Genomic DNA, 26,902 nt, shown 5'->3' with positions numbered 1-26,902 from the left:
GCAAAAGCAACTGTTGTGGGTCTTTCTCCCACGCAAGAGTACACTCTTCAGATATTACTGATCAATGGGATTCGCGAACAACATTATGCCAAGAGGAAGTTTATCAGTAAGAAATTAACTTGTATGTTGGACACCGCTCATCTTGAGGAAATGCGATTCCTCCTAATGGATAAATCAGACCAATTCATAACGAGTTGGTCTCCATTCGTCGTTTTTTTGGAATCATATGGTGCAACACAATTGTAAAAAATAACTGTTTCAGGACTGGACGAGGGTTGGTCAAGACTATAAATAATGATCTCCTTTTCTTTTCACTATTTTCTCTCTCAACTTTCTTCATTTACTCGTTTTCTTTCTTCACACACTATATATTTCACATTTTTCTATCCTTTACTATCTAACTTCTTTTTCTTATTCTCATCTTTTTTCAATGTAACAAAAAAAAAAGAAGTTGTACATAAAATGTATTATGAAAATATATATTAGGCACTTTGGTGCCATGTGCTTACTTCTAATAAAATAAAATATAAAAAAAAAAAAAAAGAAATTAACTTGCAATCCACAAAAACAAATCACATTCTAGGTTGACTCCATTTTGAGTATTTGTCAGCTCTGGGACTGCACTCACTGGAGTTTAGAAGGATGAGAGGAACCTCATTGAAACATAGTGAAAGGCTTGGAAAGAATGGATCTGGAGAGGATGTTTCTACTAGTAGGAGAGTCTAATTCTAAGGCTGTGACCTGTAGTCCTAAAAATGTACCTTTAGGAAGGAGATGAGGAGGAATTTCTTTAGTCGGAGGGTGGTGAATCTGCGGAATTCTTTGCCACAGAAGGCTGTGGAGGCCAAGTCAATGGAGATTTTTAAGGCAGAGGTAGATAGATTTGTGATTAGTGTGGGTGTTGGGGGAAGTCAGGAGAATGGGGTTCAGTGGGAGAGCTAGATCAGCCATGATTGAATGATGGAGTAGACTTGATGGGCTGACTGGCCTAATTCTGCTCCTATCACTTATGACCTGCGACTTGTGAAACTGAAATGAAATGAATCTACTTACTTTCTGAAATAATTAATTCAAACTGAAGGCGGCACAGCTGGTGGAGCTGTACCCTACAGCGTCAGAAAACCGTGTTCGATCCTGACCTCGGGTACTGTGTGGAGTTTGCATGTTCTCCCTGTGACCGAGTGGGTTTCCTCCGGGTGCTCCGGTTTCCTCCCACATCCTAAAGACGTACAGGTTTGTAGGTGGCAGGAAATCAAAACAGCCAGAAAAGAAACCCCACGCAGGTTCGCAGGAAGAATGTACTAACCATGTACCGACAGCACCAGTGCTCACGATCGGACCCAGGTCTCTGGCGCTGTGAGGCAGCAACTCTACCGCTGTGCCACCCTGCTACCAATGTCTTCAATATTTGTGCTATCTCTGGTGTGACTTGGTGCTTCATTGTATGTGGTGCAACATATATGTTTCTTACCACTGGGGTAATTTGTATGTGTATATAGTTTCTAACAATTTTGTGAAACGGGCTGCATGTTGTATACCAAGGAACTGCAGATGCTGGAATCTAGAGCAAAACGCAAAGTGCTGGAGTAACTGGGAATGTCAGGCAGCATCTGTGGAGGAAATGAACAGGCAATGCTTTGGGTTGGGATTGAAGGAGGGTCCGGAACCGAAACATCGGTTGTCCATTCCCTCTATAGATGCTGCCTGGCCTGTTGAGATAGACAATAGGTGCATGAGTAGGCCATTCGGCCCCTCGAGCCAGCACCGCCATCCAATGTGATCATGGCTGATCATCCCCAATAAGTACCCCGTTCCTACCTTCTCCCCATATCCCCTGACTGCTATCTTTAAGAGCCCTATCTAGCTCTCTCTTGAAAGTATCCAGAGAACCGGCCTCCACTGCCCTCTGAGGCAGAGAATTCCACAGACTCACAACTCTCTGTGAGAAAAAGTGTTTCCTCATCTCCGTTCTAATGGCTTACCCCTTATTCTTAAACTATGGCCTCTGGTTCTGGACTCCCCCAACATCGGGAACACGTTTCCTGCCTTTATCGTGTCCAAACCCTTAATAATTTTATATGTTTCAATAAGATCCCCTCTCATCCTTCTCCAGTACTTTGCACTTTGCTGCACTTTTTAATTAGGCGCTAACATGGTACTTTTCACTCCACTCTGTACTATACTCTAATCTTTGGAATGGCAAACGCCACTACAACATGGGCTGATAGTTTGCATGGAATGTTTCATTTATGCATCAGTTACTATTTGCCATCTTACTTCTTTGTGATCCATCTTACATTTTTTCATTTTAGTCAATGTCCTAAAAGAACACCGTTCAAAGAAAGCTCACAAGAAGAAACAAAATGGAAGGATCATGGGGTCAGCGGTGGAGAATGGGACTCGCATCGACCTTGGCATTCCTACAAGCAATACGATGAGCCTGAATCACACAGAAATGATACACGGAGCACAATCCAGGAAAGGTAGGTGGACAAAGTACAAGAATGAGCTGCCAGAGGAGGTCGTTGAGGCTGGGACTGTCCCAACGTTTGAGAAACAGTTAGACAGGTACATTTGTAGGACGGGTTTGGAGGGATATGGGCCAAACGCGGGCAGGTGGGACGAGTGTAGCTGAGACATGTTGGTCAGTGTGGGCAAGTTGGGCCAAAGGGCCTGTTTCCAGGCTGTGTCACTGCATGACTTTATGACTCTAATATTTTTATAGGACCAGGAAACTGGGGAAACTCCATTTAATCTAATGATCAATGGATTCACAAAGTACAGTGAAGCGTAGAGAGGAGGTGTTGACCCTCTGCCCAGGCAGACGGGAGTGGACAGAGGTGATCAATGATATATTTATTGCCCCCTTACAACTAATTCCCAGCCATCAATCACCATTGTGTTTGATCTCCTCTCGGGGATGTCCAGGGCACGAAGGCGCGGCTGGTAGATTTGCTGCCTCACAGCGCCAAAGAGCCGGGTTCAATCGTGGCCACGGGCGCTGTCTGTACAGAGTTTGTACGTTCTCCCCGTGACCTGCCTGGGTTTTCTCCAGGTGCTCTGGTTTCCTCCCACACTCCAAAGCCGTACGGTGTTTGTAGGTTATTGGCTTTGGTAAAGTCGTAAATTGCCCCTTGCGCGTGTGGGACACTGTTGGTGTGCGGGGATCGCTGGTCGGCGCGGACTCGGTGGGCCTGTTTCTGCGCTGTTTCTCTAAACTAAACTAAACCTGCATGTTGTGGGCAAGTTATTCTTCTTTAATGATAACTGAATCCAATGATTGGCACTGGAATCAATGCAGCGTAGCGCACATTGGCATTCTTATTGCCTACATCACACTTGCACGAGTTGCTATGTTTTACCGGTCCGCGCGCTCCATGTACTAGTGCTTCTCCCGATTCGGGAAAGACCCAGGCCACTGTAAAGCCCGTGACAGACACAGCAGACATTCAAAGTAGATGGAAGGGCAAGCCAGCGGTCCTGAAAGGGCTCGCTGCGAATTGTGGATGAACAAAAGGTTTAGTTTTTAATAACATCTTTTATTGGATGTTGGATGTGCAGACCAAGAATTGTCTTGCTAATGGCAAGATGCCTTTGTAGGTCACTGCCAGGTTTTCCCCGTAGCAGTGTACCAGTCTCCTAACTATTACCCCCCCCAATTACAACTGGCAGAGCCTCTCCCTCACGGCACCAGAAAACCGGGTCCGATCCTGAGCTCGGGTGCTGTCTGTGTGGAGTTTGCATGTTCTCCTTGTCGGGCCGGGGGGAGTTCCCCCTTCCACGGGTACCATGTAATCCCGTGCTACCTGCTCCATGGTCGGATAGTCGGCGACCAAACTGTCTCCCCCACCTGGTTCGCCAGGTGAGGAGGGGGCTGTCGGTTTCCCAGCAGGACCAAAAACAAGACTTGTCAAAGATCGGGTGAGCTCCTAACGAGCCAACGGACCAGCCACACTTCAGTAGAAGTTGCGATCACCGTCGTACAGGGCATTGTAAGGCACCCTGCCCGTTGATGTTTTCAACCATGAAGATGGTGATGATGATGATGATGATGATGGTGATGAGGGTTTCCAGCCCACATCACAACGATGTGCAGTGCGATTTTGTAGGTTAATTGGAAATAGCCAATGATGTGTTGGGAGTGGATGCAGAAAGTGGGATAACATAGGATTAGTGTGAATGGGTGATCAATGGCCAGTGTTGGGTTGATGGGCCAAAGGGCCCATTTCCACGCTGTATCTCTAAACTAAACTAGAGTGGCATGGGAGGCCTGGTGATAATAAATGGGCATCTCAATCGTGTCGCCCATATCGCCCATGGGGTTAATGCCAACCTCAGCTAATCCTACGGCATGTCCGTGTGCTGATTATGCTTTCATTTGGAGAATTGGGGAAGATTCTGCAGTGGGGTTTGGAATAGTCATAAGGCTCCGTTTCCTCTAATGATTTCAGTGAAGAATTCTGAGCGAAGAAAGTCGTCGGACAAGACGTCGGAGAACAAAATGCGAAAACCAAGCACGTCTGCTGCTGAAACGTCGCAAGCGAAAAATGCAACTCAAAGCTTGCCTAAAAATAGAAGGAAAATGGGGCAGGGCAAACGCAGGGACGAAGCTGTGCCTGAAGAACCTCCAACTCAAGGTGAGCAGTTTGCATCTGAAGAGGTGGAGGTAGAAATAATAGGCCAAAATAAAAAGGGGCTGTAGACTAATTAGCGGTGACATTGTAAATGATCCCCTGTGTGTGTGGGATGTGTGGTGTTTGTGTGCAGCGATCGCTGGTTGGCACAGACTCGGTGGGCCGAAGGGCCTGTTTCCGCGCTATACCTCTAAACTAAAACTAAGCTGTGATACATATCACTCACTCATTTGGGTTTCACATCACTAACATGAATGAATGAATGAATAAGTTTATTGGCAAAGTATTCACATACAAGGAATTTGCCTTGGTGCTCCGCCCGCAAGTGACAACGTGACGTACAGTGACAGAACTGCCGCGACGTTTCGGGTCGAGACCCTTCTTCAGATACGTCACCCACACCTTCAATCCAGAGATGCTGCCGGTCCCATTGAGTTACTCCAGCGTTTTGTGTCCATCTTCGGTTTAAACCAGCATCTGCAGTTCCTTCCTACATCTGTCTGGCTGTTTTGCTTAAAAGAGGGAGAGTGGGCAGAGTTCACTCTGTCTTTAAAATTGCATCCCTATCAACAGTAACTTTTTGGACAAGATTGGACAATTCAAAGATGATGAATATGTATTCTCAAATTTCTGTTGCGCTCTGATAGATGAGTGGAAGGTGATCTGGAGCCAAGTGAAGAACAAATAATCTCTTATTCAAATCTCCACAAAGTTGAGTGTAAGTTTTATTCCTACAGGATTTGGTATGTGTTGGGCGATAACTGCTGGCAATGACAGTGATGCTCAGATACTGAACAAAATAAAGACACAAAGTGTCGGAGTAACACAACGGGTTAGGCAGCATGAGAAGATTGACACAAAATGCTGGAGTAACTCAACGGGTTAGGCAGCATCTCTGGAGAAAAGGCACCAGATGATGTTTCGGGTTGAGACCCTTCTTCAGCACCTCTGGAGAACATGGATAGGTGACATTTCATGTGGGGACCCTTCTTTAGACTGGTTGTGGTGATGGTGGAAAGAAAACTGGAAGAGAGGAGGGACGGGACAAAGCCTGGGAAGTGATGGGTGGATACAGGTGTGGGGTTTTGATCGGTCGATGATTGGACATGGACCAGAAATGAATAGGTGTGAGATAATGAGAGAGGAGTTACGAATTTTACCTCTGGCCTTTGTCCAGCCATCCGCAATCGATACCCCCCCCCCCCCCCCCCCCCCCCTCACAATCTACCTATCACTTACCAGGCTTTGTACCACCCCTCCTCTCTTCCAGCTTCCCCCCCCACCAACACCAACCCCAATCCCAATCAGTCTTTCAATCACTTCCCTCTGGAAGGCGACTCCGGACTGTCAAAGCTGCCACAGCCAGACATAAAAACAGCTTTCTTTCCACGAGTAGTAGCTCTACTCAATAACCAAAAATCTGTTGCCTCCTTTTGCTCTGGTATTTTATTTAATTCACATGTTTAATCAATAATGTTTTATTATTAATGTTTAATGTTTTATGTGTCATTCCTAACTGTCACGATGTGCGTGCGGAGCACCAAGGCAAATTCCTTGTATGTGAATAGGGCCAATAAACTTATTAATTCATTCATTCATTCTGAAAAAGGGTCCCAATCCTTAACGTCACATATTCATGTTCTCCAAAGATGCTGCCTGACTCATTGAGTTACTCCAGCACTTTGAGTCGTTTTTTTATGTAAAGCTTGTGTCCCATTCTTGTTTCATTAAATTGCTTCTGGGGTACGCCATCGCGCTGCAACTTTTTCTGTGACCTGATATGTCAGTCAATTATGCCGACAGTCGTGCCCCTTAAGTATCCACATCTTCAATGAAACTTCTCTAGCTCCAGATGTGAGCAAGAATAATTGAGGGGAGTGGCAAATTCCTATCCACTTAAGGCAACATCTGGATTGACTATCTTTTCCTGACAGTTTTTAAACATAAGGATAAAATTGCAAAGTCAGCATACTGATGATCTAAAGGTTTGTAATGACATTGGAAGGATGCAAAATGCTGGAGTAACTCTGACGGATCAGGCAGCATCACTGAAGAGGAGGAATGGATGATGTTTCGGGCCGAGACGTTTCTTCAGACTGTCAGGGGAGAGAGGGTATATTAACATGCTACACAAAATTGCTGGAGAAACTCAGCGGGTGCAGCAGCATCTATGGAGCAAAGGAAATGGGCAACGTTTTGGGCCGAAACCCTTCTTCAGACTGATAGGGAGTGGCGGGGAGAAGGAAGTGGCCATAGAGGGAGTGCAGAGACTGTTCACCAGACTGATTCCTGGGATGTCAGGACTGTCTTATGAAGAAAGACTGGATAGACTTGGTTAATACTCTCTAGAATTTAGGAGATTGAGAGGGGATCTTATAGAAACTTACAAAATTCTTAAGGGGTTGGACAGGCTAGATGCAGGAAGATTGTTCCCGATGTTAGGGAAGCCCAGGACAAGGGGTCACAGCTTAAGGATAAGGGGGAAATCCTTTAAAACCGAGATGAGAAGAACTCTGGAACTCTCTGCCACAGAGGGTAGTTGAGGCCACTTCATTGGCTATATTCAAGAGGGAGTTAGATGTGGCCCTTGTGGCTAAGGGGATCAGGGGGTATGGAGAGAAGGCAGGTACGGGATACTGAGTTGGATGATCAGCCATGATCATATTGAATGGCGGTGCAGGCTCGAAGGGCCGAATGGCCTACACCTGCACCTAATTTCTATGTTTCTATCGAAGGAAAAAGGAGGAGGAGGAGCCCGAGGGCTGGGGGATGGGAGGAGACAGCAAGGGCTAACAAAATTGGGAGAATTCAATGTTCATATTATATTATATATTAACATCATTGCTTTGACATTGCAGGCTCCCAGTATACGTGCCAAGCAAGGGCTGTTGCTGATATCATCATCGTAATCGATGGATCATGGAGTATTGGCAGAGCAAACTTCCGGCTGGTGCGACAGTTTCTGACCAACTTAATTACACCTTTCCATGTTGGTCTCGATGGAATTAGAATAGGTGAGTTACACACCGTGGGTGTTGGGTGTACGGAACATGGATAGGACTGGTTTAGAGGGATATGGGCCAAACGCGGGCAGGTAGGATTAGTGTAGCTGGGACATGTTGGCCGGTGTGGGTAAGTTGGGCCAAAGGGCCTGCTTCCACGGTGAATCACTCTATGACTCTATAACAACCTCAACCCATTGCTTTTTAGTTTAGTTTATGTTCATAAGTTCTTGGAGCAGAATTAGGCCATTCGGCCCATCAAGTTTATTCCGCCATTCAATCATGGCTGATCTATCTTTCCCTCTCAGTCCCATTCTCCCGCTCCTGCTCCATAACCCCTGACACCCGTAGTTTAGTTTATTGTCACGTGCTATCCAGTCGGCGGAAAGACAAAACGTGATTACAATTGAGCCGTCCACAGTGCACAGATACAGGATAAAGGGAATAATGTTTAGTGCAAGGTAAAGTTCGATTAAAGATAAGTTCGTAAGGGATAGGAGCAGACTTAGGCTGTAGTCGGGATTGAACCCAGGTCTCCGGCGCTGCATTCGCTGTAAAGGGCCTGTCCCACTGTACGAGGTAATTCAAGAGTTCTCCCGAGTTTCCCCTGATTCGAACTCGGAGAATTATGGTAATGGCCGCTCGTAGGTACTCGGGGCTCTCGTGGACATTTTTCAACATGTTGAAAAAAACTTCCCGAGCTTACCGCGTTTCCCGAGTACCTGCCGTTAGCGTTACGAGCCGCTAAGGGACGTCCCGAGCTCCGATGTACACGCTACGTACATTCTACGTGCTTGCCACGAATTTGATTTTTTTCTTTTTTAAACTCGGGAGAGCTCTTGGGTAAACTTGTACAGTGGGACAGGCCCTTTGGGCAGCAACTTTGCTGCAGCACCACTGTTACTTCAGACCGATTGTAGTGGGGGGGGAAGGTCGTGAACTAAATATTAGAGCGCTGTTCCTCAATCTACCTTTAGGTGTCAGTCACGATGATATACAGAGGGAAGTGGGTTTCAGGGAATGACTGTTAAATGATTATTCTGCTTATGGCAGGATTAATACAGTACAGTGGAGAACCACGGACAGAGTGGGACCTTGACACATATTCCACCAAGAACGAGGTGCTGGAAGCAATTCAAAGAATGCGTTACAAAGGAGGCAACACTTACACAGGTAATATTATTGCCAATAATACAGGAGGAATTGTTGGAGGGTGGCGCAGCGGTAGTGTTGCTGCCTTACAGCGCCAGAGACCCAGGTTCGATCCCGACTACGGGTGCTGTCTGTACGGAGTTTGCACGTTCTCCCCGTGAACTGCGTGGGTTTTCTCCAGGAGCTCCGGTTTTAAGGTCAGTTTATTGTCGCGTGTACCAATTAAGGTACAGTGAAATTTGAGCTGCCATACTAAGTGAAAAGCTACAAGACACACAACCACATAAAAGTTAACGTAAACATCCACCACAGTGGATTCCCCACATTCCCCACTGCGATGGAAGGCAACAAAGTCCAATCTTCTCCCTCTTTGTTCTCCTGCGATCAGGGCAGACAAACTATACACAGTCGAGGCGATTGAAGCCCCCGCAGCCGGCAATCAAAGCCCCCTTTGGGGTGATGAAAGTCCCGCGACGGGGTGGTTGAAACTCTTGGAGCTCGTGAGTCGGCCTCTTCTTCCCAGAGACCGCGTGCTTCACGGTTGGAGCTCCGATCCCCGGCAAAGGGATCGCAAGCTTCGTGATGTTAAAGTCTCACGGCTTGGGTGGGCCTCCAGGAAAGGCCGCCATCTCCACGATGTTAGGCCGCAGTGGGCACGGAGATACGACACATCTCCGTCGGGGTGAGAGTTTCCTCCCACATTCCAAAGACTTCCACTTTCGTCGGTTCATTGGCTTCAAGGTCGGCTGTGGGAAGAGTCTCCGGGGCACGAAGGCTGAGGTTGGCCGGGCTGGGGAATTGGGAGGACAGTCCGCGGGAACGGCAGCAACGGATCTTTATGGCCAACGGCGGCTGGGACTGGGTAATGCCGCCAAAACCTGGTGAAATAAAGAATTTCACAGATATTCCTGGTGCACATGGTAATAAAGGAACCATTGATTTACTCGATAATATTTGATTGTCAAATGAACCTAGATCGAGTGAATTATTTTTTCCTCCATACAATGAATGCCCAAAGTACGACCAAGTTAGAAAAGGTCTCATAGCCCTTTGTTCTCGCACCCCCCCTGCCGGGACCCTCTTAGTTAAGCCATTGAACCACCGCCGTCAGCGAAGTGTAGAGGCTGGGGTTACGTGTAGATACTATGATGATGGATTTCACCGCTTGTGTTCCCTTAGCTCTAGCCCTGGACCACATTTACAGAAACGCCCTCAAACCATCGGCGGGCGCCCGGCCGGATGCCGCTAAGTTCCTGATCCTCCTCACCGACGGCAAGTCCCAGGACGACGTCAACTCATCGGCTCAAAGCCTGAAGAACGCGGGCGTGGAGATATTTGCCATTGGTGAGTGGAACATCTTCCTCTTCTTGCGTATAGCGTGGACAGCCTAAAGTTGTAGGACAACTTGTTCTATTTGATTGTGCACGCCGGGTTGATATAATTAGTCAAAACCGGGCGGGCCACGTGAAGGTTACAATCTCCCACCCCAGTGGAACATCCAGCACCTGTGACTGACTGCGCTCCGACTCTCTATAAGAATTCAGCAAAGTATGGAGCTCGATGGGTCGAATGGCCTCATTCTGCTCCTATAACCGGTGAACTTCACTGATGGTCTACGATCTGATAGATTCCACTGATGGATGTTCCGAAAAGCTAAATAATCACGTTGGCCCTATTACCTCTACAAGGCATCTACTGATGCGTCGAGCAAAAAGACTCTCAACCAAACTTTCGTACAACTTAACGTGTAGGAGGGAACTGCAGATGCTGCTTGATACCGAAGATAGACACAAAATGCTGGAGTAACCCGACGGTTCAGGCAGCATTTCTGGAGGAAAAGAATAGGTGACGTTCCAGGTTGGAACCATTGTGCAGACTGGCCTGAAAACCTCATCTATATTCCTTCTCTCCAGAGATGCTGAGTTACCCCAGCAATTTGTGTCTATCTTTAGTCTTTTACAACGAAATCTTTATTAGCATTTGAGTTACATGCAAGCTACACAGACATTAAGTATTTAAGAAGGAACTGCAGATGCTGGAAAAATCGAAGGAGGACAAAAAAGCTGGAGAAGCTCAGCGGGTGAGGCAGCATCTATGGGGCGAAGGAAATAGGCGACGTTTTGGGTCGAGACCCTTTAGGGTCTCGACCCGAAACGTCGCCTATTTCCTTCGCTCCATAGATGCTGCCTCACCCGCTGAGATTTTCCAGCATTTTTGTCTACCACAGTCTTTAAGTAACTTATTTTATTCACTGTTTCTACTTTTCACTTCCACGAACTCACGAGACTCGTGGCTTGGAATTAAATGCCACCTGTGTGAATGAATGTCAAGTCAAGCCTAATCAAGTCACTTTTATTTATATAGCACATTTAAAAAACAACTCTCGTTGGCCAAAGTTCTTTACATTGGTGGAGGTTATATGTCCAATTTACTGTGTGGCAGTAGGCTAGTCTTCCCCGAGCATCGATCTCCTTCACACAGAACAATGTCTATGCCTGACGGGGCTGTTTTTATTGCGTTTTAGGTGTAAAGAATGCGGATGAGGCTGAGCTGAAACAAATTGCATCCGATCCCCTTGACCTCCACGTGTACAACGTCCTTGGATTCGACCTTCTCGACTCTCTCAGCGATAAACTCTCAAAGATCCTTTGTGGACAGATGATGGCAAGGGCAAACAAAGTGAAAAGTACTCGTTCAACTTCCTTGTCTTTCTTAACATTCAATGCGACTCATTGCTATTCCATGTTGTTGATGGACTGACTTGCCTTCTGGAGACGTGTCTTTGGACTGAGTATAGAGAATTGGGTTTGACCTTATTATTCAAATCTCGATCCTAAATCAAATGCAGCTGCTTCATGTACGTCAAAGCCCACAATGGTGTCTTTCAAATATCACCCTGCTATTTTTTTAGTAAAGAGGCACTTCCTTGGAATCCCAGATGAGTCATAGAGCAGGAAAAGAGGCCCTTTGGCCCAACTTGTCCATGCTGAGCATTGCCCAAAGTGTCCATTACACCAGTCCTACTTGCCCATGTTTGGCCCAGATCCTTCTAAACCTTTCCTATCCACGTACCTTGACCCAAAGAAGGGCCTTGACCCGAAATGTCACCCATTCCTTCTCTCCGGAGATGCTGCCTCTGAGTTACTCCAGCATTTTGTGTCTGTCTCTTGTCTAAACTTTTGTTTAGTGTAGTTTAGAGATGCAGCGCGGAGACGGGCCCTTCGGCCCACTGAGCCGCGCTGACCAGCGATCCCCGTATACTAGCGCTATTCTACACTCGTGGGACAATGTACAATCTTTACCGAAGCCAATTAGCCTACGAGCCTGTACGTCTTTGGAGTGTGGGAGGAAACCGGAACACCCGGGGAAAACCCACGCAGTCACGGGGAGAGCGTGCAAACTCCTTACAAACAGCGGCCGCGGTCAGGATCGAACCCGGGTCTCTGGCGCTCTGAAGCAACGGTTCTACTGGTGCGCCATCTTGCCGCGCCGTGCCTCATCTAGCTGCATGTTCCATGTCCCCACCCCACCACCACCCTCTGAGAGAGTAGGAAAGAACTGCAGATACTGGTTTAAATCAAAGGTAGACACAATGCTGGAGTAACTCAGGACAGGCAGCATCTCTGGAGAGAAGGAATGGGTGAAGAAGGTTGTTGACTCGAAACGTCACCCATTCCTTCTCTCCAGAGATGCTGCCTGTCCCGCTGAGTTACTCCAGCATTTTTTGTCTGCCCTCAGAGAGAATGGAGTTGAGGGGAAAAAATAGACTTGTTGGGCCGAATGGCCTAATTCTGCTGCTTTTGGGCCTGTGATTTTTTTTTTTTTTTTGGCTGACTGTCGGCATCATTGACTGACGTGTCAGCTCACCGAAAAAGTTGCGGCGTGACATGGTGGTGAATCGGCGTGACAACGTATTGAGGCGCGGTGTCCCCTCGCGTGTCGCAACATTATTTTTGTCGCCGCTGGATTTTGAAATGTTCGAAATCTTTCGGTGACCCTGATACATCAGTCAATAACGTCGGCAGTTGCCGAAAAAAATTTGCCAAGTGGGACAGGCCCTTGTGTCTTATAGTCTTATGGTGGTATGGCAGAGAAAGCAAAATAAACCTTACTTATCTTGTTTCTCATCTCTATTGTTAGGTGGACATCGCAAGGCTGACAATGGCGCCATGTTATATTCAACCCCAACAAATCTGGTGACATCTGAGATAACGGCCAGGAGTTTCCGAGTTAGCTGGACGCACAGCCCCAAACAAGCTAACAAATACCGTGTGATGTATTACCCAACCACCGGAGAAAATCCAGAAGAGGTATCACGATGAACGCAGTTGGAGAATTGTGAGCGGTTTTGGGCCCCAGTTCTGACGAAGGATGTGCTGGCTTTGGAGAGGGTCCAGAGGAAGAGTTTCCGAGAATGATCCTGGGGATGATTGGGTTAATGCATATGATGAGCGTTTGACAGCTCTGGGCCTATACTCACTGGAGTTTAGAAGGATGAAGGGGGGTGGGGGGGGGGGGGGGGGGGGGGGGGGGGTGGTTGGCAGGACATCATTGAAACTTACCGAATGGTGAAAGGCTGGGATCGAGTGGATGTGGAGAGGATGTTTCCACTGGTGGGAAAGTCTAGGACCAGAAATCGTAGCTTCAGAATAAAAGGACGTACCTTTAGAAAGGAGATGAGGAGGAATTTCTTTAGCCAGAGGGTGGCGAATTTGTGGAATTCATTGCCACAGACGGCTGTGGAGGCCAAGTCAATGGATGTTTTTTGAGATGGAGATTGATAGGTTCTTGATAAGTGCGGGTGTCAGGGGTTCTGGGGAGAAGGCAGGAGAGTGGTGTCGAGAGAGATAGATAGATCTGTGCAGAATGGCGGAGTACACTTGATGGGCCGAATGGCCTAACTCTGCTTCTTTCACTTATGACCCTATGAACAATTTTGCTCACTATTCAGATGAAACGACAAAATCTAGTTTCCTATTTCAGTTGCTGCAAGCCAGGGTTAATTCAAGGTCAAAGTAATAGATGTTGAAATCGAAAATATGGTTTTAATTGAAGATTTCAACAAAAATGCCATTTGCAATTATTGATCAGAATAACTTGAAAAAAGAAACCACTTTTATTTGTGATGTTAGATAATAAAAATTGCAAAGCAATGAATGGAATGGCTGTGTATCATGACTAACATATTATTCCACATGTGTAGGAAAGACTTGCAGATGCTGTTTTAAATCGAAGGTAGAAGGGTCTTGATCCGAAACGTCACCCATTCCCTCTCTCTAGAGATGCTGCCTGTCCCGCTGAGTTACTCCAGCATATTATTCCATATAATAAGTTTGTCTAGTTTGGTTTAGATATAGGGTGTGGAAACAGGCCCTTCGGCCCACCAAGTCCATGCCGACCAAACCCACCGAAAGACCAGCCTTTCACAATGACCTCTCCTGTGGGATCATTAGATAAATTTGAAAACTTGGAACCGTTTTGACGTAGATGTTAGATTGGTAATATTAGAGTTATTTTACTTTGGGTAATGCTGCTGTTATTTTACAGGTGATTGTGGATGGAACGGAGTCCTCTGTAAACCTAGATAATCTACACTCCCTTACTGAATATCAAATCGCAGTGTTCCCCGTCTACGAAGGTTTTGATGGTGAAGGTCTTCGAGGCATCGAAACGACATGTACGTTACCAAACCACCTTATAGTAAAGGGTTCTAATCTGAGATATTATTCCCATTGTGAATAAGATGGTGTACTATATGGTGGGGCAAATTCTGCCTATGACACCGGTAACGATGGCGCAGCGGTAGAGTTGCTGCCTTACAGCGCCGGAGACCCGGGTTCGATCCCGACTACGGGTGCTGTCTGTACGTAGTCTGTACGTTCTCCCCGTGACCCGCGTGGGTTTTCTCCGAGATCTTTGGTTTCCTCCCACACTCCATGTAAAATTTATCCCTAGTGGGTGTAGGATAGTGTTAATATGCGGGGATCACTGGTCGGGGTGGGCCGAAGGGCCTGTTTCCGCGCTGTATCTCTAAACTAAACTAAACTAAACTAAACTCTCATTCATCACTACTTTAAGGTTGAGTTTAGAGATGCAGCGTGGAAACAGGCCCTTCGGTCCACCTAGTCCGTACTGACCAACAATCGCCACAGGCACAAGTTATATCCTACACTGTAGGGACATTCACAGAAGCCAATTTACAGAAACTGGAGCTCCCGGGGAAAACAGAAACTGGAACTCACGTGAGAACGTACCGACTCTGTACAGACATCACCCGTAGTCAGGATCGAACTCTGGTCTCTGGCACTGTAAAGGACCTGTCACCACATGGTCGTCGGGGTGTCACCTGTATGGTCGTGAGTCGTCTCCTCAGTCGCCCAAAGAGTCTTTTTGGTCACCGCTGGATTTTCAACACGTTGAAAATTTTTCGGAGACAGTCGGCGACAGTGGGTTTCACGCTAATGAGCGTAGCTTGACTTCTCCTGACGTAGGCGCTGTCGTAGTTATCGCCAGGTTAGCGTAGGTTGTCGCTGGTGCTGACTTGGGTTTTTTTTGTTGTTAAAGTAATGATTCTATTTCAAATTTTATGTCGAAGGGGGGGACCAGTCGTTGGTTTTTCAGCGACCTGCTACGACTATGACCGTCGCTGGCAGTAGCCTAAAAATAGCTCAATTGAGACGGGGCCCTAGAGGCAACAACTCTGCCGCTGTGCCACCATGCCGAACAATAGCAACAGTTCTTTACATCATTTAATGTTAATCTGAGTGGTTTTAAATTAATTAATTCTTCATTTTTAGCATCTTTCCCATCCCTGAATAATCTCCTGATCTACGATGTCACTCACAACAGCATGAGAGTTAGCTGGGAGCCGCAAGATGATGCCAGCCATTATTTGATCCTTTACGAGCAGGTTTCGAGTGATGAAGTGGACGATGGAAAGGAGGTAATCTTCCTCACAGTGTCAGTGTTTTCATGTGTAGGAAAGGCCTGCAGGTGCTGGTTTAAATCGAAGACTTGTCCTCGCCTTCCACCCCATCAGCCGTCGCCTACAGCACGTAACCCTCTGACATTTTCGCCACCTCCAACGGGATCCCACTACTGGCCACATCTTCCCATCTCCACCCCTTTCAGCTTTCCGCAGAGACCGTTCCCTCCACAACTACCTGGTCAACTCGTCCCTTCCCACCCAAACCACCACCTCCCCCCGGGTACTTTCCCCTGCGTCCGCAGGAGATGCAATACCTGTCCCTTTACCTCCCCCCCTCGACTCTGTCCAAGGACCCCAACAGTCTTTTCAGGCGAGGCAGAAGTTCACTTGCACCTCCCCCAACCTCATCTACAGTGTCCGATGTTCCAGGTGTCAACTTCTCTACATCGGTGAGACCAAGCGCAGGGTCAGCGATCGTTTCGCAGAACGACTCCACTCAGTCCGCCTTACCTACCTGATCTCTCGGTTGCTCAGCGCTATCTCTCGTTCCAATTTCCAATCTGACCTCTCTGTCCTGGGCCTCCTCCATTGTCAGAGTGAGGCCCGGCGCAAATTGGATAAACAGCACCTCATATTTCGCTTGGGTAGTTTACAGCCCAGCGTTATGAACATTGACTTCTCTAGATTCAAATAGCCCTTGCTTTCCCTCTCTCTCTCCACCCCTCTCCCCCCATCCCAGTTCTCCCACCAGTCTTACTGTCATTGTTTTCATGTTCTGTTTTTGTATCATTAAAATTTCTGTTTAATATTCTGGATTAAATATGAGGTTGTGCAGAGTGCGATCCTCACCTCCCATCTACCCCATTGGAGACCTTTGAACTAACTTTGTAGGAAGGAACTGCAGGTGCTGGTTTACACCGAAGATAGACACAACATGCTGGAGTAACTCAGCGGGATAGGCAGCATCTCTGGGGAGAAGGAATGGGTGACATTTTGAGTCAAGACCCTCCTTCAGACCAATTAACTTCAGATGAACTAACTATAATAAGACTTTATCTTGCACTAAATGATGGGGCCGTTATCATTTACCGTTGCACTATGCACGACTTGATTGTCATGGAGTCATAGAGTCTTTACTTTAGACTTTAAAGATGCAGCAGTCCGAGTCTGCTCCGACCAGCAATCACTCCATATGCGCTCACTATCCTACAACGTACAACTTTTATCAAATCAAATTAACCTACAAACCTGTATGTCTCTGGAGTGTGGGATGAAACCAGAGCACCTGGAGAAAGCCCACGTGGTCACAGGGATAATGTACAACCTCCATACAGTGAACCCAAGTTGTACAGCATGGAAACAGGCCCTTTGAGCCAACTTGTCCACACTGCCCAACATGCCCCATGTACACTTGTCCCAACTGCTATGGTAGGCCCATGTCCCACTAAACCTAGCCTACCATGTATCTGTCCAATTTTTTTTTTAAACCTTGTGATAGGATTGTATTCTTGTATAATTTTTTTCTTTGACTTGTTAACTCGCAAACAAAATCTTTTCACTGTACCTCGGTGCATGTGACATTTCTAAACTGAACTTAAAGATAAGTTTGTGTAAGATCAGTGGACTTTTCTCTGTGAAAGTATCGATTAAAAATGAAAATGTGGTCTAATTTTACTGAAGCCCCTGTGACTGGTGATGATGGTGTGTAATTGTTCTCAAATAATCCCAATTTCAGGTAGTCCTTGCTTTCTCCCTCCTTCCCCTCCCCTTCCCAGCTCTCCCACAGCCCATGGCCTCCACCTCTTCCTTTCTTTTTCCCCCCACCCACACATCGGTCTGAAGAAGGGTCTCGACCCAAAACGTCACCTATTCCTTCGCTCCATAGATGCTGCCTCACCCGCTGAGTTTCTCCAGCATTTTTATCAACCTTCTGTGGTGAGGTTAGCACAGTTTACAAATACTTACACAACATTTCTGTGATACCAGGTCAAGGTTGATGCTCAGTACACGGACATTGAAATCGAAGGGCTATCTCCGCACGCCGAGTACATTGTGACAGCGTACGCTTTATACGGAGATGAAACGAGTGAACCAGTAACGGCGCAGCAGGCAACACGTAAGTCTGGTCACGTAAATCCGGATTACTTCCCGTGCCGTGTGCTGGTGAGGGTAGGAACAGAACGATAGATCAGGTGAATGTGTGGCTTAACAGTTGGTGTAAGGGGCAGGGCTTTAGGTTTCTGGACCATTCTGGGGCAGAAGTGACTCGCACAGAGGGATTGGTTTCCGGGCAGTCACGGTGGCGCAGCGTTAGAGTTGCTGCCTTACAGTGCCGGAGGCCCGTGTTCGATCCCGATAATGGGTGCTGTCTGTACGGAGTTTGTACGTTCTCCCCGTGACCTGCGTGGGTTTTCTCTGAGATCTTCGCTTTCCTCCCACACTCCAAAGACGTGCAGGTTTGTAGGTTAATTGGCTTGGTATAAATGTGAAAAATGTCCCTATTGGGTGTAGGATAGTGTTAATGTGCGGGGATCGCTGGTCAGCCTGGACCCGTTGGGCCGAAGGGCCTGTTTCCGAGCTGTATCTGTAAATTAAATCTTGTATTTGCTCTTTAAATACGTGATTGATTAGTTTAGTTTAGAGATACAGCGCGGAAACAGGCCCTTCGGCCCACCGAGTCCGCGCCGACCAGCGATGCCCGCACACTAATACTATCCTACACACACTAGGGACAATTTACAATTCCTACCGAAGCCAATTAACCAACTGGCCTGCACATCTTTGGAGTGTGGGAGGAAACCGGAGATCCCGGAGAAATCCCACGCAGGTCACGGGGAGAACGTGTAGACAGCACCCGTTGCCAGGAGACAGCACCCGTTGCCATGCCTCCCACGAATGTAATGCCTTCCAGTCAGTGGGAGACTGTATGGGGACAGTGGATTGTACAATAAACAGAGTTAATTTACTCTGGAAAAACTGTCTACTGAAAACGCAGAGGAATTGGAAAGACGGCAGAAGGGTCTCGACTTGGGGCTTCCCCCATTCCTTCTCTCCAGAGATGCTGCCTGTCCCGCGGAGTTACTCCAGCATTTTGTGTCGAACACAGCTGTGGAATTTGCGTTCTTTAGTCAGAAGGTGGTGAATCTGTGGGATTCTTTGCCAAGTCGGTGAATATTTTTTTAAGGCAGAGATGGATAGATTCCTGATGAGTACAGGTGTTGGGGGTTACGATACAATACGATAGAACGTTATTTATCCCAGGAGGGAAATTAATTTGCCAACAGTCGCAAAACAAACCCCCACAAAACACTTGAAACGTGAAATTAAAGTGACGAGTGGAAAGGCGGGAGAATGTGGAGAGGATGTTTTCACTAGTGGGAAAGTCTAGGATCAGAGGTCATAACCTCAGAATTAAAGGATGTTCCTTTAGGAAAATGAGGAGGAATTTCTTTAAACAGAGGATGGCGAATCTGTGGAATTCTTTGCCACAGAAGGCTGTGGCGGCCAAGTTATTTTTAAGGCATGGAGAGGGATTCTTGATTCGTACAGATGTCAGGGGTTATGGGGAGAAGGCGGGAGAATAGGGTTAGGAGGGAGCGGCAGATCAGCCGTGATTGAGTGGTGGAGTAGACTTGATGGGCCGAATGGCCTAATTCCTACTCCTAATTCCTTATGATGACACTAAATCCAGCAGCTCATTGTGCCAGAAGATTGTTGTGTGTGGAAGGAAGATGGTTCATATTCACAAAATCAATCTCCTTCACTTGGAGCCGTGCAGTTAGCAGCGCTCTGCGATTGATAGTGGAAGGACCTAATTGTCCCCTTTCGGTTCGAGAATAGCTGTGCTACGACATGCAGCCTAAGAACAATATTTCAATCACTACATAGTGAAACTCTACCAATAATGGAGCATAAAGAAGGCAGCCTAATGGATGGGTTGCTAATATTGTTGCTGTCCACATACTCAGCAATTCCATCTATAAATGATGATGGTGCTGTATATATTTTTTGGAGTTGAGAAGTCTAGTGCGATCATCCATCATTGGAAAATTGGCAGATTAATTTCCTAATATAAGCAACTGCTTGATGGAAGCATTTAGGTTTCTATTGATTAGGTCCCTTTGAACTGAGGCTACACATTTTGCGCTCTCCCAGGGCCAGAGTTGGGAGCACTGCAGTATTTCACTTTGGATAAGTGTATTGTCGCGATGGATTCTTGACCCATGGCATATTTTATACAACGTGTACACAGCTGGCCGGTTTATGCTGACTGCTCGCCAGCAAGCTGTGACGGACCGTCTCTTTCCTGACTGCCATCCACAGAACAGTGCAGATGCATGCAGCATGCTGGAGGTCTGATGTCAGTGTGTGTGTGTGTGGCCTCTGAACCCATCGCTTACTGGACCCACCGCTGAGTCCAGGTGCGCTCCCTTACTTCTCGGCCTGAGGGACTCTTCCTGGGATGGCGGGACTGTCATGTGCTGAGAGAATGGAGCGGCTGGGCTTGTACACTCCGGAGTTTAGACGGATGAGGGGGGGGGGGGGTCTTATTGAAACATATAAGATTATTAAGGGTTTTAGAGGCAGGAAACATGTTCCTGATGACAAGCTAGAGGCAGGAAACATGTTCCCGAGGGGAGAGGGGGGGGGGAGGGGGGGGGGGGGGGGGGGGGGGGGGGGGGGGGGGGGGAGTCCAGAACCAAGGGCCACAGTTTAAGAATAAGGGGTAAGCCATGTAGAACGGAGATGAGGAAACACTTTTTTTCACACAGATAGTTGTGAGTCTGTGGAATTCTCTGTCTCAGAGGGCGGTGGAGGCCGGTTCTCTAGATGCTTTCAAGAGAGAGCTAGATAGGGCTCTTAAAGATGGCCTGTTTCCGTGCTGTAATTGTTATATGGTTATATGGTTAAAGATAGCGGATTCGGGGGATGTGGGGAGAAGGCAGGAACGGGGTACTGATTGGGAATGATCAGTAACGATCACATTGAATGGCGGTGCTGGCTCGAAGGGCCGAATGACCTACTCCTGCACCTATTGTCTATTTATATTTAGTTCAGTTTAGAGATACAGCGTGGAGATACAGGTTTACACCACCCTACACACACTAGGGACAATTTTATGCTAACACATTTACACCAAGCCAATTAACCTACAAACCTGTACGTCTTTGGAGTGTGGGAGGAAACCGAAGATCTTGAAGAAAACCCACGCAGGTCATGGGGGGAACGTACAAACTGTGTATTACAGTACCCATATCGAACCCGGGTCTATGGCGCTGTAAGGCAGTAACTCTACTGCTGTGCCACCGAGCCACCCTTCATTTGGCATTTCATTTTCCTGCCAGCCATTCTTGCCACGTTTAATGAGATCCCCCTCGCATATAATCATATGTCATACAACGTGGAAACAGGCCCTTTGTCCCAACTTGCCCTCGAGGGCCAACATGTCCCAGTTACACTAGTCCCACCTGCCCGCATTTGGCCCATATCCCTCCAAATGTACCTGACTAACTGCTTCTAAAATGTTGCAATAGTCCCTGCCTCAATTACCTCCTCTGGCAGCTCGTTCCATACGCCCACCACCCTTTGTGTGAAAAGGTTACTCCTCAGATTCCTATTAAATCATTTTCCCCCCTTCACCTTAATGAAGTCACTGAGTTTCATTAAGAACTTGAAGAGATACAGCGTGGGAACAGGCCCTTCAGCCCACCGTGTCCCTGTCGACCAGCGATCACCCCATGCACCAGCACTATCCTGTACACGCTAACACTATCCTGTACACACTAACACTATCCTGTACACGCTAACACTATCCTGTACACGCTAACACTATCCTGTACACGCTAACACTATTCTACATCCTGTACACGCTAACACTATCCTGTACACACTAACACTATCCTGTACACACTAACACTATCCTGTACACACTAACACTATCCTACACACGCTAACACTACTAACACTATCCTGTACACACTAACACTATCCTGTACACACTAACACTATCCTGTACACACTAACACTATCCTGTACACACTAACACTATCCTGTACACACTAACACTATCCTGTACACACTAACACTATCCTGTACACACTAACACTATCCTGTACACACTAACACTATCCTGTACACACGCTAACACTATCCTGTACACGCTAACACTATCCTGTACACGCTAGCACTATCCTGTACACACTAACACTATCCTGTACACGCTAACACTATCCTGTACACACTAACACTATCCTGTACACACTAACACTATCCTGTACACACTAACACTATCCTGTACACACTAACACTATCCTGTACACGCTAACACTATCCTGTACACGCTAACACTATCCTGTACACTAACTAACAGCTAACACTATCCTGTACACACTAACACTATCCTGTACACACTAACACTATCCTGTACACGCTAACACTATCCTGTACACGCTAACACTATCCTGTACACGCTAACACTATCCTGTACACGCTAACACTATCCTGTACACGCTAACACTATCCTGTACACACTAACACTATCCTGTACACGCTAACACTATCCTGTACACACTAACACTATCCTGTACACGCTAACACTATCCTGTACACACTAACACTATCCTGTACACACTAACACTATCCTGTACACGCTAACACTATCCTGTACACACTAACACTATCCTGTACACGCTAACACTATCCTGTACACGCTAACACTATCCTGTACGCTAACACTATCCTGTACACGCTAACACTATCCTGTACACACTAACACTATCCTGTACACGCTAACACTATCCTGTACACGCTAACACTATCCTGTACACACTAACACTATCCTGTGCACGCTAACACTATTCTACACACTCGGGACAATTTACAGTTTTACCGAAGACGAAGGTTTTTTATTTCTAGTGTCGCTGGACCCACCACGAGGGGTGCACGTGACTGACGTCCATCACAGCAGCGTCAAGGTGAGCTGGGAGAGAACATCGAGGAAAGTGAATGGACATCGTGTCGTCTACGTGTCAGCCAGTGGCAATGACCCCAAGCAGGTGAGATTCAGGCTGAACTTCTGAACGAGATGCTCCTTCCACATAATTCAAATGAAATAAAGCTCAATACACTCCCTTGATCCTTGATGAGTACGGGTGTCAGAGGTCATGGGGAGAAGGCAGGAGAATGGGGTTGGGAGGAAGAGATAGATTGAGCAGCCAATGTTTTAATGGCAGAGTAGACTTGATGGGCCGAATGGCTTACTCCTTCTACTCCTTATGACCTATGACCTCCCTTACTAATCACGTGAATAAGGAATGTTTTTGATCGTGCCGAGTAAAAATGAAAAGGCCTGGACTCGCTCCAGTTTAGTTGGGAATGAAATAGAGTCTCTGGCGCCGTGAGGCAGCAACTCTACCGCTGCGCCTCCGTGCTGCCCTTTGGACTGAGTTGGGATTTCGTTCCACAGATTCACAACTCTCTGTGAGAAAAAGTGTTTCCTCGTCTCTGTTCTAAATGGCTTACACCTTATTCTTAAACTGTGGCCCCTGGTTCTGGACTCGCCCCAACATCGGGAACATGTTTCCTGCATCTATCGTGTCCAAACCCTTAATAATGTAATATGTTTCAATAAGATACCTGCAAACTCCGTAGAGACAGCACCCGAGGTCAGGATCGAACCTTCGTCTCTAGCCCTGTGAGGCAGCAACTCTACCGCTGCGCCACGGTGTTGCCCCAAGTTGTGAGATTAATAAACCTGCATCGAATCTTCGTAACGTACACTCACTTCTGCTTGTTTGTAATTCCAGACTGAAGTTGGCGGGAACATTACAAGCGTACTGTTGCAAAACCTGACCTCGTTGACAAAGTATGTGATTTCTGTCCTTTCCATATACGGTACCCTGAGCTCCGCCCCAGTTACCGTCACCACGGAAACAGGTGCGTCTTTGCATAACTAACATCATTGCCCAGTGTTGCTTACAGGTGATTTGAACGGAGGCACTTGCGTTTGAATAATGATAACGTCCTGAATGTTATTTTGTTTTTAACTGTTAGTCAAGGTTCCGTCCCCCTCGAATCTGCAAGTGACAGAATTTTCAAACACCAGTCTAACTATCACATGGAAACACGCCTCCAATGATGTTGCTCTGTACGAGATAAAATGGATTCCACTTAGTGGAGGAAAATTATATGAGGTTTGTACTCTACATTTAGCTAAGTAATTTGCTCTGCTTGTTCAATTAAAGGCCTGTCCCACTTACCCGAGATACTCACGAATTCTCCCGAGTTTGTGAATGATCAGCTACGATCATCCACAAATTCTTAAGGGGTTGGACAGGCTAGATGCAGGAAGATTGTTCCCGATGTTGGGGAAGTCCAGGACAAGGGGGTCACAGCTTAAGGGTAAGGGGGAAATCCTTTAAGACCGAGATGAGAAAAACATTTTTCACACAGAGAGTGGTGAATCTCTGGAACTTTCTGCCACAGAGGGCAGTTGAGGCCACAGTTCATTGTCTATATTTAAGAGGGAGTTAGATGTGGCCCTTGTGGCTAAAGGGATCAGGGGGGTACGGGAGAGAAGGCAGGTACGGGATACTGAGTTGGATGATCAGCCATGATCGTATTGAATGGCGGTGCAGGCTCGAAGGGCCGAATGGCCTACTCCTGCACCTATTTTCTATGTATCACATTGAATGGCCCTTGATTCAACTCGGAGAATGTCCGTAGCGGGTCCGTGGGAGTCCGTAGATATATCGTAGCGGCTCGTTATTCCAGCCGTAGGCACTTGGGGCATCGGGTAAGGCGGGACGTTTTTTCTAGCATGACAAAAAATGTCCACGAGTGAAAAGATAGTCGAGATTAGGAGTTTGTAGATCACAAAAATCTTTTTTTTAATTTTTTTTTAATTTTTTTATTTTTTATAAAGGTCCTTTCAACTCGGCAGAGGACTCGGGGAAAGTCGGACAGGCCCTTAAAATGGTGGCACATGAAAGGTTCGTGTGGAAGTCAACCTTTCTGGGCTTCAAGAAGAACCTTTTCTGCGTCAACATTTTAATTGGACACAATTAAAGTGGTAACATATACTGGTTTTGTAGACTAGAGTGAATCTCTGATGTATGGCAGGTAGACAAAAGTGCTGGAGAAACTCAGCGGGTGCAGCAGCATCTATGGAGCGAAGGAAATAGGCAACGTTTCACCAATCGCCACTAAAGGAAATATTCACCAATGAACAATCACCGCTATAGGAAATAGGCAACGTTTCGGGCCGAAACCCTTTTGGGTTTCGGCCCGAAACGTTGCCTATTTCCTTCGCTGCACCTGCTGAGTTCCTTCAGCATTTTTGTCTACCTTCGATTTTCCAGCATCTGCAGCTCCTTCTTAAACACTAGAATATTGCCTGGGTTTCAACAACTAAGTTCCAGAGAAAGGTTGAACAAGTTAGGTCTTTATTCTCTGGAGCGCAGAAGGTTAAGGGGGGACTTGATAGAGGTCTTTAAAATGACGAGAGGGATAGACAGAGTTGATGTGGACAAGCTTTTCCCTTTCAGAATAGGGAAGATTCAAACAAGAGGACATGACTTCAGAATTAAGGGACAGAAGTTTAGGGGTAACATGAGGGGGAACTTCTTTACTCGGAGAGTGGTAGCGGTGTGGAATGAGCTTCCAGTGGAAGTGGTGGAGGCAGGTTCGTTGGTATCATTTAAAAATAAATTGGATAGGCATATGGATGAGAAGGGAATGGAGGGTTATGGTGCGAGTGCAGGCAGGTGGGACTAAGGGAAAAAAAGTTGTTCGGCACGGACTTGTAGGGCCGAGATGGCCTGTTTCCGTGCTGTAATTGGTATATGGTTAACACTCTGAAGTATGGATGTTAATATCAGTGAATAAGATATGAGAGACGATTTGTGATATGTTAATTTTTTCCCCCCCTATTTTTAGTTTCGAGATATACAGCGCAGAAACAGGCCCTTCGTCCCACCGAGACAGTGCCGACTAGCCACCCCCCTACGCTAGCACTATCCTACACACTAGGGACAATTTACAATTTTTACTCAAGTCAATTGACCTACAAAACCCGTATGTCTTTGGGAGTGTGGGAGGAAACCGGAGCACCTGGGGAAGCCCACGGGGGCGCGCGTGGTCAGGAGTGAACCCGGGTCTCTGGCGTTGTGAGGCGGCAACTCTACCGCTGCGCCACCGCGCCGCCCTTCAGATGCGGAAAAGCACGTTGTAACTTCCTGGGTACACAAAAATGCTGGAGAAACTCAGCGGGTGCAGCAGCTATGGAAAGGCCCTTCGGGCCAAAAGACTGATGGGGGGACTGATGGGGGGGGGGGGGAAGAAGGAAGGAAAAAGGGGGGTGGAGGAGCCCGAGGGGGGGGGGATGGGAGGAGACAGCTCGAGGGTTAAGGAAGGGGAGGAGACAGCAAGGGCTAGCAAAACTGGGAGAATTCAACGTTCATGCCATCCGGACGCAAGCAACCCAGGCGGAATATGAGGTGCTGTTCCTCCAATTTCCGGTGTTGCTCACTCTGGCAATGGAGGAGACCCAGGACGGAGAGGTCGGATTGGGAATTGGAGGGGGAGTTGAAGTGCTGAGCCACCGGGAGATCAGGTAGGTTATTGCGGACTGAGCGGAGGTGTTGGGCGAAACGATCGCCCAACCTAACTTTTTGTTTTGCCAACAGCTGGACGTGCAAGGGAACGCCAACACAGCGGTATTGCAGGGTCTGGCCAGGAACACAGAGTATCAGGTATCGCTCTCGGCTCTGTACAACGACACGGCAGAAAGCCACGCTATCGTGCTGCGTTATAACACGTGTAAGTAGTCCAATTACGAGAGGGAGCGTTCAGCACCCTGAAGCAGGCGTTACTCTTTAGCGAGACCAGATGCTGGTTACAAAAAAAAAAGACACAGTGGTTGAGTCACTAAAGGGTTAGGCGGCATCTCTGGAGGCCATGGGTGCAGGAGTAGGCCATTTGGCCCTTCGAGCCAGCACCGCCATTCAATGTGATCATGGCTGATCATCCCCAATCAGTACCCCGCTCCTGCCTTCTCCCCATAGGTGAATAGGTGATGTTTCGAGTTGGGACCCTCCCTCAGACTTCAGAAAGGTATATGTTGTATAGATTCATTTTACGGACATTTTTAGTTTAGTTTAGAGATACAGCGTGGAAATGGGCCCTTC

General features: G+C 47.2%; 1 protein-coding gene across 1 annotated transcript in view; it reads left to right on the top strand.

Annotated features, from left to right (window-relative positions):
* The window catches only part of LOC129707501 (collagen alpha-1(XIV) chain-like), a 113,894-nt gene that overhangs the window by 22,221 nt on the left and 64,771 nt on the right, over positions 1 to 26,902 (top strand). Inside the window, 15 exon segments of the mRNA XM_055652589.1 lie at positions 1 to 106; positions 2,313 to 2,483; positions 4,452 to 4,637; positions 7,493 to 7,648; positions 8,690 to 8,809; positions 9,968 to 10,132; positions 11,313 to 11,474; positions 12,929 to 13,098; positions 14,336 to 14,465; positions 15,586 to 15,731; positions 17,703 to 17,832; positions 22,632 to 22,771; positions 23,522 to 23,651; positions 23,769 to 23,908; positions 26,402 to 26,534. The exon segment at positions 1 to 106 is cut by the window's left edge and continues 38 nt beyond it. Coding sequence (XP_055508564.1) covers positions 1 to 106; positions 2,313 to 2,483; positions 4,452 to 4,637; positions 7,493 to 7,648; positions 8,690 to 8,809; positions 9,968 to 10,132; positions 11,313 to 11,474; positions 12,929 to 13,098; positions 14,336 to 14,465; positions 15,586 to 15,731; positions 17,703 to 17,832; positions 22,632 to 22,771; positions 23,522 to 23,651; positions 23,769 to 23,908; positions 26,402 to 26,534 — 2,185 coding nt within the window.

This window comes from Leucoraja erinacea, chromosome 21 (assembly GCF_028641065.1).
Source record: "Leucoraja erinacea ecotype New England chromosome 21, Leri_hhj_1, whole genome shotgun sequence".
Classification (NCBI taxonomy): domain Eukaryota; kingdom Metazoa; phylum Chordata; class Chondrichthyes; order Rajiformes; family Rajidae; genus Leucoraja; species Leucoraja erinaceus.
The sequence above is the reverse complement of the archived record's forward strand: the minus strand, read 5'-3'. Positions and strand labels throughout refer to the sequence as shown.